Source organism: Acinonyx jubatus, chromosome E3 (genome assembly GCF_027475565.1).
Source record: "Acinonyx jubatus isolate Ajub_Pintada_27869175 chromosome E3, VMU_Ajub_asm_v1.0, whole genome shotgun sequence".
NCBI lineage: Eukaryota > Metazoa > Chordata > Mammalia > Carnivora > Felidae > Acinonyx > Acinonyx jubatus.
In genome coordinates, this window is record NC_069398.1 from 34,453,753 (window position 1) to 34,471,179 (window position 17,427).

At 61.0% G+C, this 17,427-nt stretch overlaps 1 protein-coding gene across 1 annotated transcript in view; it reads right to left on the reverse strand.

Annotated features, from left to right (window-relative positions):
- Positions 1-17,283, reverse strand: part of LOC106984501 (kinesin-like protein KIF19) — a 49,869-nt gene extending 32,586 nt beyond the window's left edge. The window contains exons 1-10 of the mRNA XM_053213032.1: positions 16,130-17,283; positions 15,617-15,697; positions 12,286-12,396; positions 10,144-10,231; positions 9,159-9,292; positions 8,839-8,964; positions 7,687-7,881; positions 4,710-4,862; positions 4,005-4,127; positions 1,405-1,555 (exon numbers count right to left, since the gene is read on the reverse strand). Of these exons, the coding sequence (XP_053069007.1) occupies positions 1,405-1,555; positions 4,005-4,127; positions 4,710-4,862; positions 7,687-7,881; positions 8,839-8,964; positions 9,159-9,292; positions 10,144-10,231; positions 12,286-12,396; positions 15,617-15,697; positions 16,130-16,456 (1,489 nt within the window). The 5' untranslated portion in view covers positions 16,457-17,283. The remainder of the gene's footprint in view (positions 1-1,404; positions 1,556-4,004; positions 4,128-4,709; positions 4,863-7,686; positions 7,882-8,838; positions 8,965-9,158; positions 9,293-10,143; positions 10,232-12,285; positions 12,397-15,616; positions 15,698-16,129) is intronic.
- Between the last annotated feature and the right edge of the window lie 144 nt (positions 17,284-17,427).

Sequence of the window (17,427 nt, forward strand, 5' to 3'; positions counted from 1 at the left end):
CCACCCAGTGACGCACCCTCGAGGGGCCCGGCTGCACAGACTGGCCTAGCCACCCTCCCTAACCACAGTGGGGGATGCCCCTTCCGATGGGCACCTTAGGGTCCCACAGCCTCCTGGGCACGGGAGAGGCATGCCTCGCGGCATGCAGGTGCACCTGCATGGTGCAGAGGGCTGGGACACAGAACACACACACTGTAAATTCGAACAGACGCAAGCCTGCCTCCCTGAGACACGTTGACTCATGTTCCCAGTAAGAGTGTTTAAGCTGCCATTTACACAATGTATCACATACCATCCGCTCGCTGTTACTTGGCGTTTTAACTTTAGCCAATCCCACAAGTGAAAATTATCTCAATGTGTATCTGTTTCCTAACGCAGTTAAGAATCTTTTCCCGTGTTTGTCGGCCCCTGGGAATTCTCTGAATCGCCTGTTCTCTTCCTCAGTTTTGGACCATTTATTCCTTCCTGCGGATTTTCAAAATGTCTTTATTCATTATGGCAAAGCCTATCTCAATTAGCCACAAGAACGTGTCTGTGGGTAGGTAAGCACGTGTTTATACGCATAAGCACACTTGACTTCCTTACTGCCATTTTTATGGTTACTTTAACTTACTGATTAATTTTATAATTTTATGGAAAAGCTATGATATGCTCACCCCTAAGGGAGGCCTAAATAAAGCTAGGTTGGGGGAGAAGAGGGACAGAGAGAAACTGCATGCCAGGCACGGGGTTTGCTTTGGGGCCGGCCAGGTGGAGGGGCGAACCCAGAACTCTTGGGGTCTGCCAAATGCCAGTGAACGGTGCACTTTCAGACGGTGAGTTTTAGGGACACCTGGGTGGCTTGGTGGGTTGAGTGTCTGACTCTTGACTTCGGCTCAGGTCATGATGTCACAGTTCGTGAGACTGAGTCCTGAGTTGGGCTCTGCACTGAGCGGGGAGACTGCCTGGGATTCTCTCTCTCTCTGCCCCCTCCCCCATTCTCTCTCTCTCTCTCTCTCTCTGTCAAAATAAATAAATTAACTTTAAAAAAAGATGGTGAATTTTGCTATGTGTAGTTTTGCCTCAACAGATAAAGAACAGTTTAGACGCCAACATGAGGGGAAGCGAAGAACTCTCGGTACTATCTCTGCAACTTCTGTGTAAATCTAGTTATCCCGGAATGAAAGATTTGTGTTTTTAAAGGAAAACTGATCTAAGAGGAAAGAAAAAACAAAACGGTGGGAGGGTGAAAAGGAAAGAAGGAAGAGATCAGGAGAAGACAGAGGAGGCAGCCACTCCCCACGCTCTGCAGGCCAGGGAGCGACAGGCAGCGCGTGGCAGGCTGGGACGGAAATCCACGGCCACGGCCACGTGCCCTGGGCTCGGGCGGCAAAGCCACAGGAGGCCCCAGGAGCTCGGCCCTACCTTGTGCGTCCTGGACCCCGGGTTTTCCTCTCTTCTCCTCCTCCTGCTTCTCAATTTTGGACTTGAGGTGCTCAATCTCCCTGCGCAGGTTGGAGATGACGTCCGTGTACTGTGCGATGTGGTAGGACACGTTCAGTAGGTTGCGCTTCACCTGGTGGGTGGGACATGTGGCCGAGGTCAGACCTAGCCAGAACGGACCCACTATGTGATATTTATGCTACAGCTATGCCAGCACATTTATGTCAAGAAAATTCAGATTAATGCAACTCAGCCTTAAAAAGAGAGGAAACCCAGACACCTGCTCCCATGTGGATGAATGCCAAGGAAATGATACTGAGTGACACAGCAAGACACGGAAGGGCATGCACTGGGACCCACTCCCACGAGGTCCCAGCATCGTCAGACTCACGGACACGGGAGGACACACACTGGGACCCACTCACACAAAGTCACGGAGTCGTCAGACTCACAGACACGGAAGGACACGCACTGGGACCCACTTACACAAGGTCCCGGGGTCGTCAGTCTCATGGACACGGGAGGACACACACTGGGACCCACTCACACGAGGTCACAGAGTCGTCAGACTCACGGACACGGGAAGACACGCACTGGGACCCACTCACTCGAGGTCCCGGGATCATCAGACTCACGGACACAGGAGGATACGCAATGGGACCCACTCCCACGAGGTCCCAGCGTCGTCAGACTCACGGACACGGGAGGACATGCACTGGGACCCACTCACTCGAGGTCCCGGGTCGTCAGACTCACGGACACAGGAGGACATGCACTGGGACCCACTCACTTGAGGTCCCGGGGTCGTCAGACTCACGGACACGGGAGGACACGCACTGGGACCCACTCACTCGACGTCCCGGGGTCGTCAGACTCATGGACACGGGAGGACACATACTGGGACCCACTCCCACACAGTCCTGGGGTCGTCAGACTCACAACACAGGAGGACACACAGTGGGACCCAGTCACACGAGGTCACAGGGTCGTCAGACTCACAAACACAGAGTAGACAGTGGGGCCAGGGCTGGGGGAGCACGTGGGGAGTCTGTGTGTAACGGGACAGGGTCTCAGTGTGGAAAGATGGAATGTTCTGGAGCCGGACAGTGGGGACAGCTGCAAAGCACGTGAATGTGCTCGGTGCCCCTGAGCTGCTCACTCAGGAGTGGTTGAAATGATAAATTTTATGTCATGCGTATTTGGCACAATACGGAAAATTCGAACATCCGTCAAAGGCCCTCCCCAGAGGTAACCACTGTGGTCAGTTGGGTGTGTGCCCTCTGGAGGTGGTTCTGTTCATATAAATGTATCTCCAGAGACACCTATAGGGAGTTTCTTGGTACAGGTTTGGCTTTTGTTTTTTGTTTTTTTTTTTATGTAAACATACCAAACCGGGGCTACTATTCTTTTTAAAACAATTTTTAAGTAGGCTCCATGCCCCACGTGGGGCTCAAACTCACAACCCTGAGATGAAGAGTCCCATGCTCCCCCGACTGAGCCAGCCGGGTGCCGCCTGGCTTTCTTTTCTCACTTTTACTTGCTTCCCTCATCCAGCGTTGTCGCTGGGGTGCGGTCCGTCTGCCCAGATGCGTGTACCCCACCTTCTGTAACAGCTGCCCAGCAGTCCACCAGAGGGACGCAGCTGTCTGCTCGCCGCGTCCCCTTGGACGGGCACTTTGGGGCTTGCCAGTGACACAGCGTTCGGACGCACACGGGTCCCGGTTTCTCTTTGGTGATTTGGAGGGTGAACCAGCAGGCCACAAGGCACACACACTTACGGGTGCACACCCACGGGCTCTTCCTCACTCGGGGCCCGGCGTCCTGGACTGACCCCCTAAACTCTGTCTCCTCTGTCACTCTCCCTTCTCGCGCCCCACGGCTGTCACTGAGAGTGCTGGTCACAGCTGGAAGTGACAGATCTGTGTGTGGGAGACACGGTTCCCAGTGGCCTTGCCCGCTGCTGTGCTCGAAGCTTGGCTGAGAGTAGGCGCTATCCCGGCACCTAGCTCGTGGCCACGCTTCAGGACGGGGCTCATCCCCGCAAGCGTCCCCTTCACTCGCTAGCCACTAGACACACACAGTGCCACTAAACACCCGCACGGCCGCACAGACCGATCCTCTACACCGAGTGCAGCTGCAGCCAGAGCGGGGAGGGGCCCAAAGTGTGGCCCCTGGAGCCAGAACGTGGGAGCCTCTCTCGGTGCTCCGCTCGGGCTGCCCAGTCTGCACAAAGGGATAACGGGCCTCCCTCCTGGGGAGAGGGCGTGAAGAGGTAAATAAATCCAGACATCAAGAGCTCAGAGGGTGCCTGGCGAACAGCTAAGTCAACTCATGTCCTGAACCCACAGAACCCTGCGAATGGGGCCTCATTGGGGAAAAGGGTCTTTGCAGGTTAAGTAAAGGCTCTTGAGATGAGATCCTCCTGGGGAAGCCCCGTAAAGGTGGCGGCAGAGGCTGGAGTCAGGCGGCCCCAAGCCCAGGGCTGCCAGGAGCCCTGGGGTGGAAGGGAGGCTCCAGAGGGAGCCCGGAGTGAGAATTTGGCCAGTGGGGGAGCAGATGAGGAATGGGGGGGGGCGCCTCACCCTCGTCTTGATGTTCTTTGCCCTGTAGGCATACAGCAGGGTGGTCCGAGACTCCTCGAAGTGTGTGCTGGCCGGGCTGATGTGCGCGATCATCACGGTCCGGCTGTTCCCTCCCAGAGCGTCCTGCTCAGCAGAGGGTCTGAGTTGGGGGTGATGGGAAGAGGCCCTCCAGTGCCCGTCCCAGGCCCGCCTCGACCCTCCTTCTGAGGTTCCTGCTCCAAACCCTGAGGGGAGCAGGTGATGGCAGGACCAAGGGATTGGTGCTTGGGGAGGGGACATGCGGAAGGGACACAATGAGACATGCCCCAAGGCCACTCCATCGGACCTCTGTTCTGATGAGACCAGAGAGGCCAAACCTGCAGGGATGTGTATTTATTGCTTTGCCAATTTGTTTACTCACCCTCTTGCTATGGAATAGAGAGGACAGCACCCAGCTCAGCACAGAGGGCAGTGTCTCAATGTCAGACGGCCCAGGATGGGACAGGCGGCCTCAGTAAGGTAGTGAGCTTTCTGTCTCTCGGAGTATGCAAGCCCCTGGCCGGCCCATACTCAGAGGGATGGTGTGGGAGTCAGGCAGTGACTAGCAACAGGGTCTACAGCGTTCTCCTGCCTTCGGGGGTTCCTGGAGGGGTCCTCGGAGCCAGGTCTGGGCCTCCCTCCCGGCAGAGAAGCCCGGGATGATGCAGGCGGCTGCCGCAGCCGTACCTTCAGCAGGCGCGTGAGCTTGCTGTCCCGGAAGTTCACGTACTGCGCCCGGCTGCCGCCTTTCTCGCTGAGCGCGTTGATGCAGTTGCCCAGCGCCAGCAGGGAGCGGTTGATGTGGGCGCCTTCCTTCCTCCTCTTGCCGCGGTTTTGGGTCTGGGTGGGAGAGGACAAGGTCCGCACGGTGCACTGACCCCGTCCCACCTGGGCACCCCTGCTCCCGACAGCCTGGGGCCCGGAAGTGGGTGCCGGGACTCTGCGTGGAGCCCTAAGCGTCCAGGGAGGGGTGTGGCCAAGCCAACATGAGCAAACGAGATGAGAAATGGGTGACAGGGAGCTCTGTGCACAACAACCCCACTCTGACAAGAAACAGATGAGCGTGCGGGTTTACGTGAGCGCCCCCCATGCCAGAACCTCCCTGTCCTTCCCCTCCTGCAGGGGCACCCCCGACCTCACTCTCTGAAGCGGGGGGCCGTGGTGGCCGGCCTCGCACCCGATTTCCTTCATCATGTAACTTCCCTGGCAGCCGCCGTGCTCCTTTACGCACTTAACATCTTCCTAGCCGCTCTCCACTGGACCCCCCAGGCTCCACGGTGGCCCGGGACCCCGGCACCACCTGGCCCACAGCAGGTGCTGCCCACGTGAAGGTGCAGCATGAGCACCTCCCAGAGCAAGCACCACGGGGACTCTCCCTTTCTTCCCCTTATCTCTATTTTCCACATTTTCTGCACTGTGTTTCTAGTACCTGTGAAACCAGGGGGAAAGAACATCTCCTCCTTAAAGGCACGGGAAGCCAGCTGACAGCACGGTCTGAGAATCTCTGACACTTCTCCTAGTCTGTCCCAGCTTCCTTATTTGCCAGAAGGGGCAATCTTCCAACTTCACAGGGATTAAAGTGAGGATTCAGTGCGGAATGTGTACAGCAGGCCAGCTCGGACCTGTGCCCACAGAGGCCAGCAATAAACGCTGGCTGCTAATTTCATTAAGTGGGAGCTGGTGCAGGGTAGGACCAGAGCTACTGGAGTGACCAGAGCCAGGACAGCTGCCCACGTCCTGTGTCTGTGTCATAGAGTGAGGGGGCTTTCTCAGAGACCTTGTGCCCGGGAATAGACTACTTTATGCGTGGTTTTCGGTGAAGAAATGACAGCTCGCAAGAACTGAGCAGATTCTCAAAGCAGCCCGTGCAGGCCACTTGAATATACAACTGAAGCAAAACCAGGCCCAGAGGGGGAAGCAGCTTCCCCAAAGGCACACAGCAAGTCAGAGGAGAGTGAGATCAAGGACCCAGAGCCTGGACCCCCTCTGTGGAAACCCCTCCATCTTGTCCCCTGAGGACACAGCCAAGCCCAGCTGGAACAGGCCAGAGTCCCAGACCTTCATCACATGGGGCTCCACCTGCATGAACCTGTCTGCACCCACATCTGCCTGTGTGTCAGCCGTGTCCTTTGTTGTCTGTACTCTGATGCTTTCACACCTGGAGCCCTTGCTGACCCTAGAGGGACTGCCCCCGCCCCCCTAGGGCCAGCCAGTTCCTGAAGGTCCTAAACCCCTCACCCAGGAGCACACTTCTTGGATGCAGACCAGCCAACCCAGAGCCCACACCCCGACCCCCTCCTCCGTGGGGCCCTCACACTCTGGGCCACTGTCCCCCAGTCCTAACCCCCAGGGACCAGACAGCCGGGACAGCCCCCATGCCCTGGAGCCCACTGGAATCACCCAGACTGGCCGGGCCTCAGCCTGCTCGCCCCGCCTCACCAGCTCCTTCGCGCAGAAACCACAGTAAGGCTCTCGCCCAAGCACCGCCTCCCTCTGCCTCCTGACTGGCCCTGGGGCGTCCCCTGTGGCCCGCATGGCATCCCGTGCCCCCTCCTCGGGGAACTGCCAGCGAAGACTATCTTTCCAACGGCGGTCGTCTCCTGGTGTCCTGGCCCTGCTGTGCCTCACAGTTTCTACAAACACACTACATTTTATGCCAGCCTGACCCTGGCAGCTGGTGAGGCCCTGCTCAGTTTGGCAGGGCAGGTGCAGGGCAGGTCAGTGAACGGATGAGTGAAACGACTCCATGATGGAAAACCCCAAAGACACAGAGCACGTGATGCCAACCAGAAGCACGAGTATCACAGCAGTGAAAGGCACAGATGCGGGCCCAACACCCCCAGGCCCAAAGCCTGGATCCACACCACGCCGGGGTCCCAGCTCCACACGTGCTCCCCACCCTATACTGCGCTGGGGGGATTATGTGGACTGTGCACGCCAAGGGCCTGGTCTTTGGGGACGGGTAAACTGTCGTTTGTCAGTAACACCGCTGTTCTGACTTGGCCTCTGTCAAACACCTTCTCTGTGCCCGGCCCGGGGCTGGGTCCTGCCTTCAAGGAAGGCCCAGCCCACCGGGCAGCACAAGATAAGCACAGCCCCATTCCCAGCGACAGGTGCCGCAAAGGACAGGCAAGCCAAGAGCCCAGGGGCAGGCAGGCGGGGCCCTCGGAAGGAGTGTCAGGGTCTGTGGCCATGTTGGGCAGGAGTGAACTGGGCACTGTCCTCCCAACAGCCACGTTCCCTCCATCTGACATGCCCTTCCTTGCACCCTCCCCCAAACTCCTGATGACCCCACACCACCACCCTGCCCTCCTCTGCAGCCTCTGTGCAGACTGTGAATCTCAAAGCGCAGGCCTACCCACGCCGTAATCCTCTGGTCACACATCTGCCTTCCCCCAGAGGCTCAGAGCTCCCTGAGGGTGGGTGGGTGAGGAGAGCCTGCCACTCGGGAATTGTGCAATTGTAAGTTCTGGCTCCGTGGGCTTGGCTGCTCAGCACGTGCTGAGAAGGGGCTCACTCTGTAGCCGTAGCCAGTGAGCTAGCGGGCCCCCTGCGGGGTCAGGAGCTGTTCTAGGTGCTGAAGATGCTGTTGCACAAGGAGGGGTCCCGCTCGCAGACCAGAGTGACTGGGGACGGTGTGACTGGGCGGGAGGGGGGACAGAACCTGCGACGCCCGTTCGGAGCCCGCCAGGTCCACCATGAAGAGCTTCCCGACGCGCACTCCCTCCGCCAAGTCCGAGCCGCGGCTCCGCTGGCGCACGGTGACCTGCAGCACCGCGTGGGAGCGAGACGACGTCTTGTTGGCGGCCGTGGGCTCCTGCGTGCGCTGCCGGTTGCCTTTGGTGAGAAGGTGCATGATCTGAGGACAAAGGGAGAGTTGGGGGCGTCGGGGGGGCCTCCGAGAGGCCACGCGCTCCCTGCAGAACCACGAAGCAGGAAGGAGGCCTGTCCCCCGAGCCCTATTGGGCAGCTCTTTGCCGACAGAACCTCGTCCAGAGGAGGCAATTTCTGGTTTGCGGCAGGAACGGCAGGGTGCAGACACTTGTACCGCTCTCCCCTCCTCTACCCGTGGCAGGCATCACCAATGGATCGCCTGCCTGTGTCCCAGAACCTCTCACCGCAGAACCCCGCAGTCGTGTGGTCTCCCTGGAGCTGGCAGGTTGGGCTGAAACCCACTGTGTGCAAGCCGCTGTGGGGATCAGGCCAGCGAGCCTCGCGGGGCACCTGCTACGTGCCGGGCGGTGCTGAGGCCACAGAGCATGCGGTGGGGGAGGACACTGACACAGTGTCACCATGGGAGAACAGGCAGGAAGTCTCCTCTCCCCGACCTGAACCCATGAGGGGCACCGCTAAGGGCACACGGCTGGGCCTCGGGGCGTCCGTGAAGGACCTGGGGGCAACAGGGAGGCATGAGGCTCTCCAGCAAGCAGGAGGCCCATCCTGAGGGCACTGCGGAGTGTGGGCCAGCAGGGGGAGTGGGGGGCGGACAGATAAGACAGAGGGCTGCAGACATGTGGACAACACGCCCACTCAGGATGGCAAGTGGGTTTCAAGCATGCAGTTGACCCTGACAGGCTGGGCTGCCGTGTAGGGAAGGGCTCCCAGCCTGCGTCTGGGTGCAGCGGGAAGAATGGGCAGTCCATCGGTGACATCTGCCCTGAGCGTGGGCCGGGGGAGGGGTGTGGGCGCAAGGACAACGTCCCCTCAGCCGAGAAATGACACGGCGCTGTGCGTCCAGCTCCGCCCCCTGAGCTGTGGTGAGCGCGGCCGCCCAGGCTGAGGCACGCCTCCCTCCGGGGGCCCCTGGGACCCTCACCTCCTGCGCGTTAGAGGTAGAGACTTCCGTGAGGCCTGCGATCTGGATGCTGCCCCGAGAATCTTCCCTCAGGTCCAGAAACCCCGAGGACGGGTTCAGGAGGTCCCGAATCACTTCGTTGTAAATCTGGGAGGGGAGACAAAAGTTGGAAACTGAGAAGCTTTGGTGCAAAGAAAGCAGGAGGTTTAAGGTATCACGGGCCTCGTGGCTGCGGGGAGATCTCAGACGCCCCAAGGGCTGACAGTCCCCGTGAGGGGTATCTGGGGGGGGGGACACAGAGGCTTGCTGTGCACGGGGCACCGAGGTGGTGGGCAGCTCACCTCCAGGTAAGACATCGACACACCCCAGTCCGTGCTGCCGCGCATCTCGATGGCCCGGAACAGGTCACTGAGGGTCCGCAGGTAGACGCCGGGCTCCGCGTCCATGCCCAGCATGGTGTACGTCTTCCCTGCGCCTGCAGACGGCGGGGCGCCCGCCCAGGCGGGGAGTCCTGAGTGGGCTCCAACCCACCCGGGCGTGCGCTCCCAGGAGACCGTTCACATGTCCGCCCACACTGGACAGACTGTCCTGATCACGCTGACACATTCATCTTCCACCTCGGGAACCAGGGGAAAGACCCGGAGTCTGATGGCTCACGTGCGGGAGAAAGCGCGGACACAGGGATAGCGGGATCGAAGCAAGGACACAGACGGTGTGGGGGGTGGGCCCCAGAGGCGTCCTCTTCCCCCAGGCCCGAGCCGGTGCTGTTTCTACAGTGACGGGACCCGCGTGCAACTTGCTACAGAGTGCCTCTCTACAGGGGCGCCGCTCGCCTGCCCCCAACCTGCTCCCCAAACGCCAGAGCCTGGCACGGGGTGTGTGCTCCCTAAGGCCTGCTGAATGAAGAAGCGAAGCGAACAGGCCGCAACTCTGGGCAAGGCGCGTCTCAGGCCTCAGTCTCCCCACCTGCCCCAGCCCTCTGTGATTCTAGCTTCAGGATTCAGCAGGTAGCTCAGCTCTGCGGACCTCTGTCGAGCCCACCCAGTGGGTGCGGAGAAGACGTGTGGGGGTTCTGACAGGCAGCAAGGTGCGGGCTTTGGCTGAACCCCAGACTCACTCCTCCCAGCTGTGTGACCTTGGGGAGGTCATTTTAGCCGAGGCCCAGCCGTGTTGTGAGCAGAAAGGGGATGGCCTGACTTGCCTCTCGGGGCTGCTCCCAGGACAGAAGAGCCGGTGAGACCAGCGCGTGGCAGGTGTCTTGTACTATCAGGGAGAGTCCACTCCCCCCACCCCATGCCCTCCTCGGGGCGCTGCCCGGGGCCCTACCTGAGGGGCCATAGGCAAACACCGTTGCATTGTATCCAGAAACGACGCCTTCCACTAGGTGCTGGGTGGTGGCACGGTACACGTCTTCCTGTGAACGGACAGACGGATGGACGGTGGAACGCATGGCCCAGCGAGGCAGGGCACGTGGCTGCTGGAGAGGACACACGTGTGATGTCTGCAACGTCCCGTTCCCTCTGCCCATGGCCAGGGACCCCCGGGAGGATGGCAGCGGCCCCTGTCCTGCTGTGCTGCCCCCTGGGTGAGGTGGGGCCGGGCTCCCAGCTTCCAGGGAGGATTACGCGGGAGTGCACGTGACAGCTCCTGCCAGGAGCGTGACATCCGCTCGGTCCTAGACACCCACGAGTCCTCTCCAGGACTTCTCAAGATCCGAGAGAAACCACACAGAATGCAGCGACTGGAAGGTGACAGCAGGATTTGTGTATCTGTGAAGAGCGTCGGGACTCCTCTCTCTGGGGCAAAACCAGGACCGAGGGGCGAAAGTTTCAGGGCAGTAGCATTTCACGTAAGGCAACAGTGCCTGGCAATAGGTGTGGTAGTGAGCTCCCTGTCCACAGGGGTATTCAAGAAAGGATACCTCCAGGGGTGTAGGTTTGGCTGCATTAGGCAGAAATGACAGTCCCACCTCCTCTGCCCTGCCCAGAGGGCAGGCTCCTCTGGACCCTGCTGTTCATGTCACTGAATTGTCCCCATAGGCCTGGCTGGTCACACAGCTCAGAGGCTAGAGGCACCACCCAGTACTGCTTTCCTCAGCTCTGGACTTACACCGTCAGGGACTGTGACCTGGCCCTGTGTGATCTCAGGCACCCTCATTTCCCCATCTGTAAAATGGGGATCAGGTTTCCATGTTTTAGAGGATTGTTGAGAGGCTCGCGAGACAACGCACGTCGAGCCCTCGAGGACAGCGCTCGACAGGCAGCAGCCACTCAGCAGGACCCTCCTGTTGCCGACCCAGCTACCATCTCGGGAGTGAAGGAAGGGTGCCTGCTCAGACAGCGGCCGAGTCCCGAGGGAGGGGACATTCCCAGTGCCAACGGGCGGTGGTGGGCCTCGACGGGCCCTGTGACACACGCCCGTCCTGACTGAGATGCTGTCCCCAGCCTCCCCACTGCTCCTCCCGCTGACGTGCCGAGTCTGGCTCCCTCCCTGGAGCTGCAGTGGCCTGATCCGTGCCGAGCCCAGCTGATGCCCGTCCACCCAGAGCCAGGAAGGACGGGAGTGAGTGGTCGTGTCCGCCCTGGCTTCGGGGATGCTGGTGTGCCTCAATCAAGAGCCGGGAGACACAGAGGAACCCGTGTTCCCCGGGCAGTTGGAGGTGAGGTGCGCAGTGCAAGGAGGGGCCCCAGGGCTCCGCTTCAGCTGGGAGGGGACGAGCAGCTGGGTGCAGGGCTGGCAGCACGGAGCCTGTGTCCCCCGCTGGCTTTGTCTTGGGGCCAAACAGCCCCAGACATCATCACCCTGGGGGGGTGACATTCCCACCTCCGGGCGTCTGGGTTCAAATCCTGCTCTGCCGGGCTCCCCTCTCTAGCGTGGGGCGACAAGACCCCTCTCACGGGCGAGGGTCGGGTGACATGCTGGACAGCCTTCCGTCCTCGGCTACGGGTGCTGGTGAGTCTGGCCTGACACTGGGCCCGAACCCCCTGCCCTGGCCTCACTGGGATCTCGTGGAGGCTCAGCATCTCCTCTGTGTGTGTGTGGGAGGGGCGCCCAAGCCCCGGCCTGAACCCCTTGCCCCTCTATCAGGTTCTAGCTCTCTGCAGCATGCCCTCACGGAGGACCAGTTCTCCCTGCTTACTCAGCCCACCTTCCCCCTGGGATTGGGGCCCCGGGGCAGGGAGTGTGCCCTAGCCTCACGGGCGGCGGAGGGGACACCCTTTCCTTGCTTGGATGGACGAATGAGAAGATGTGTGAACCCCGGGCACCAGTGGGAGGGGGCCTCCTGCTACCTGCCCCTGGGGTGGCCCCTGTGCCACCCTCCTACTCGTCAGGGAGACTCCTGTGAGAAGTCACGGATGGGACCACATGCCCGCCAAGTCCTCCAGGGGGTCTCCAGGGTCTGGAGAGGGCCCCCGCGGCCAGCCTGGCCCGAGGAGAGGACGCGGGTGGCCGTGGGCTGGGGGGTACCTGTGAGGCATGCTGGTCGAAAACGGTGTCGAAAATGAAAGTCTTCTCCCGTGACCGGTGTGCCCGCAGTGTGTCCTCGGGGTCCTCGTCGGGGTCCATGAGCACCGCCATCTAGGAGCAGCGAGGGGGCTGCTCAGAGTCCAGGCAGGCTCCACGCGCCCTCAAGGACCCCAGGGCCGCCCACCCTCGATGACACGAGGGGGCTCCATACCGGGCCCAGAAGGGCTGCTCAGCCAGGAGGGGGCTCTGGGGGCTCCACCCCCAGGCGTCCTCCCCACTTCCTAGGCAAAGGGGTAGCCTCTCCAGGCTACTGCACCCCCAAAGTCACAACTGGAAGCCCTCAGGCCTGCTGGGCTCTGCCCCCCGGCACCCCCCCAACACCAGCACCCAATCAACAACGAGTCCCCCACACAACGGCGGGTACCAGGGCTCAGTGAAGAACCCCCTGGGCTCTGCAGGGACACCCTTTGATGAACTGAGGGATGGACCGCAGGGGCTGCCGTGCGCCCCCAGGCCACCCTGAGTGCACCAGTGCGTCCACTCCCCACCCCCAGCTCTGCAGCCTGCTCCTGCCTCTCCTTGTGGGGTTAACCGTCCCCCCACCCCGGAGGTGGGGGGAAAGCAAGGAGTCTGAGGGCCTCTGGGGTCGGGGAGGTTCAAAGGAGCCTCTCCAGGGCCATTAGAGGCCATCAGCTCTGTTTACTCTGAGAGGAGCTCTGGGACTGGGGGAGGGAGGGGCGCCAGGAGAGAGCCACAGAGTCCTGGGGGCAAGGCTGGGCAGACAGAGAGCCTGGCCGCCAGGCCTCCTGGCTACCAGGTCGAGCCCCGCCTTGGTCCACAGCTTTGGGAACAGGTCTTGGGAGTCCGAGGGCTGCTCAGAGGTTCCTGGGGAGTCCAGCGGGGTAGGAGCGGCCCCTGAGGCCCGCTCTGGCTTCAGGCCAGCACGCTTTCCATGATGTAAGCTAACCGGGAGAGCCTCTCCAGAAAAGGACTCGGGCGGCCCCGGTCCACACAGTTCCCACCACAGGTGCTCGCTGTGAGCCAGGCCAGAATGTTGGAGGAACTGGGCAGGTCCCTGCAGGGGCCCACAGCCCAGCGCTGGGTAGGCCTGGCAGTTAAACAGGCTCGCACCAGCAAGGGGCAATGCTCCCCCACCAACCTGGGCAGGAGGGCAGCTGAGTGGGCGCAGGGTCTCCTGCTGGGGAGATGGCAATGTTTGGACACTGCCAGTGCCCTAAAGGCCGCTGACTTGCTCACATTAAAACGGTGAATTTTGGGGGCGCCTGGGTGGCTCAGTCGGTTGAGCGTCCGACCCAGTTTTGTCTCAGGTCACGATCTCACGGTTTGTGAGTTTGAGCCACGTGTTGGGCTCTGCACTGACTGCAGAGCCTGCTTGGGATTCTCCTCCTCTCTCTCTGCCCCTCCCCTGTTCTACCTCTCTCTCTCAAAATAAATAAACAAACTAAAAAAATAATTAATTAAATAGCGAATTTTATGTTTTATGAACTCCGCTTTCATTTTTTAAAAAGCAAGTTATGTCTTGTACAGAGTAGAGTGAGGCGGCCTTGGGAGAGGCCCCAGGTGGGCTCTGGCACACCCTGGAGTGGAAGGATAGACCAGACAGGATGTGGGGGTAAGGCAGGGCGGGGGCCCGGGGGGCGGCGGTTGTCAAAGCACCCTGTCACCCGCGGGCACACAGCCCCACTTCTGCTGCACAGACCGACGTGCTCACAATGTTCAGAAGGGCCTAGGCCCTGCGAAAAGTGATGTTCGAACTCATTGAAGCCACTTCCCTTCTCCTGACACACTCTCCCCACACCAAACCCTTCCCCATGATCCAGAAGTCCCCCTAAAGTCACCCAGTCCCCAAAGCCCAGGAAGTGGGAGTTCTCCCCACGAGGATTACGGCATCCTGAACTAGGAATCGATGGGCGACCCCCGCCCACAGAGCTGCCCTGGGCCAGGGTGGGCAGGGGCCACTGTGCAGGTATGGGTCGGTCACCTCCCAGCTGTGTGGCCAGCAAACAAGAGGCTGCATTCTGACCTCCGTTATCAGGTAGGGCGGGAGTCACCCTGGACAGCGGGGGCACTCCCTGGGAGGAGGTCCGTCAGTCCCCAGATGGGCTGCCACCAAGGTTTGGGCACTAGCGACACTCTTCTGAGAGCTGTTACAGATTCCAGAATACTCCCTCCCTCCCCTGTCCCACGTTAATCAGTACCGTGCACGGGACGTTAATCAGTACCGTGCACGGGGCAGTCTCCAATCCACAACCCCCCCCCCCCCCCGCCCAGAGGTGCCTGGCTGGTCACCTGCCCCTGGGTGAGGCCCAGCCTGCATCCCGACCCCCCAGTGCGCTTGTGGTGTGAATTCAGCTGAGTCAACGCTGTTTCCCTATCAACACCACATACAGTCTTCAACCCTGGGCCAAAACCTTTCCTGCAAATCTCTGCTTCCCCCAATTTAACGACCCTCACCTCGATTTACTGCTTAGCGATCTACGGACTCAGCACTAATTCACCGCGGCCTCTGCCCAGAGCACCCAAGTGTTTGTGCAGCCCACACGCTCTGTCCATTTCTTCTTCCCGTGGCATCCGCCGGGGCTCCCCTCCGCCCTGCCGCGTCAGCACCAGGCACCCCCATCTGGCAGGCTCCCCGCCCTGGGTCCTTCGCCTCTGAAGTGCTAACACACTCCCGGGCACTCCATTCAACCCCTCGTTACAGCTGCCTTTCTAACAACAGATGGAAAAATCCAATTCATCTGACAGAATTTGTCTTGCCCTCCCCCCCCACTTGGCATTTATTCTGGCATTTCTAAACCGCACTGAGAGCTCATCTTGTGAGTGGTTTCTGAGGAGTAGGGGTCCTGGCCCCACCGTGCCACGGTCACCTGGGGCCCTTTTCCAGCAAAGGGCCTAGACCCTGACCTGGTCCTGCCAGACCGGCTCTGGCCCCCCCAGCCCTTGGGGATCACGCCTCCACCAGGCCCTGCCCCCCTGGTCTGGGCAGCCACACCCACCCCTGCCACAGGGCCTGAGCCACCCTCCCCTCTGCCTGGATCGCCCCCTCCCAGAGACCACCGACCTCCCCCACCTCCTCTAGCTGCTGCTCAAGGCCTCAGCCCTTCCGTGACCACCTTTGCTGTTTGATCCCGTGACACCGAACGCCCCTGAAGCTACACCTTCATCCCTTCACCGCTCGCCCCCACCCTGGGCCGGAAAAGTCCTCGGGTCTCTCACGGGTCCGCCCCGGTGTCTGCAGCAGTGTCCGGTATTAATGTTCGCTAGGTGTCGCGACCCTGTGGACACACGCCCTGTGCCCCCACAGCCTCACCTGGTCTCCCACTTTGTGGGCGATGACGGTGGCCCCTTCCTCCAGTTCTGTGTCACTGAGCGGGCGGATCCGAAGCGCCACCTGAGGGCAGGACACCATGGCGGCTGCCTTCCGGGGGCCCCACCGAGGCTGCTCCCAATTCTCCAGGGACCCACAGCCCAAACTCTTGCCTTGCCCCCCCCCCCCTTCACGAGGGGGTCTCCCTATAACCAGCCGATGGGTGTGTCCCGGGCCTCGGCTCATCCACAGTCAGGTGGGCTCAAGTTCCAAGTAACCCAGCAGACGGGTCTGGCCAGCCCTCGCAGGACCTGGAGCTCCTCAGGAAGGAGATCACAGGGCAGGGGGTGAAGAGGGACAGACAGGGGAGCAGAGGCAGGGCCCTGGATGGGGACCCGCAGCCACGACACCTGACCTGTGCCAAGTGGGCACCTGTACCAAGGGGCAGAGGGCCAGGAGGCAGCCTTGGGGACATGCGGACGTAGGCCTGTCAGGAACACGAGGGGGGATGCTCACCACGAGTGGCTGGTCCCTGGGCTCCATCTGTCTCAAGGCCGGGCTGCCCCGGGCTGGGGAAGGGCCGGTGGCTGTGGGGCCGGACGGCGTGACGTGCTCCGTGCTCTCCTGGCGACCTGTCTGCGCAGCAGGCCCCCCCCGCTCCAGCCTGCCCCACCTTGGTGACATCAGCAGGCCCCAGGAGCCCAGCCAGTCCTTAACTGTCGGCACACGTGGGACTGCACACGTGGCTCGGGAGGCCCCAAGGAGCTGCGTGGCCCAGGCCCTGGTGGATGCAGGCCAGCTGCATGCTGGGCACGCAGGGTCTACGCCCTCACCTGATGCCATGGCAACCCCGGGGTTCCTAGTTGCCTGCCTGAGCCACACAAAGCTTGGCCTTGGAGCATTTCCACCGAAAGGGGACAAACACCACTAGCTAACGCTCAACACGATCAATCTTAACTATGAACGCTTTTCCCCAGATGCCATTTCCAGATTCTGACTGGGATGTGGTTTTTAGCAGCCAGTCCCACTCTGCACCACACCCAGGGCCAGACTGACTTTCACCTTTGGGTGTCTGCACACAACCTTACCCTGCAGCCTCCAGGTTAGTCGGTGCATGGTGACCCAATGCAGGGCGCCCTTGCCAAGTCGACAACCAGAAGCGGGGCGAACGAGCTGTTCCCCCACCTGAGGACAGTCACAGAGAGGCCAGATCCACGAAGTTCAAATCTGAGAAACACAACTTTGAGACAGCTACAGCACTCAAAGGCCCACAGAGGGCAGCCCACAGCAGCAGCAGCAGGGGTTGGGCCTGAAGTCGAATGAGTCCCTCGAGGTCACCAGGGCTGTCCTGGCCTGCCCAGCCCAGGGGCCATGACCAACCGCAAGTGTGCCGGTGAGGCTGGCGAGGCCAGGGTCGCGTGGGGCCTGCTGTGTTCTCCTCGGCATCTGGGTCAGTACTGAGCTCTAGGTCAACCTCACCCCATGAACAAGGCAAGGGGACAGCGGAGAGAGCCGCCCATCTAACGCCCACGTCCCCCTCTTCCACGAAGGCTCCAGCCTGTGACCACAGGAACCGCCGAAAAGCCCGCCTTATTTCAACGCGAGGGTACACGCCCTCCCATCCTGCCTGCCTCTGGAAACAGGACGAGGACAGCGGGCCGGTGCGGGCAGCTGGGGCCAGCGCCCACCCTGATACCCCAGCCAAAGAAGCCAGAGCGAGGGGGACGCCCCGCCCCCACAGGAAGGATCAGGAACACTCTCTCCGTGGGGCTGGCCCTGGGAAACCCACTTCCAGAGCACGCGAGAGAGAAACA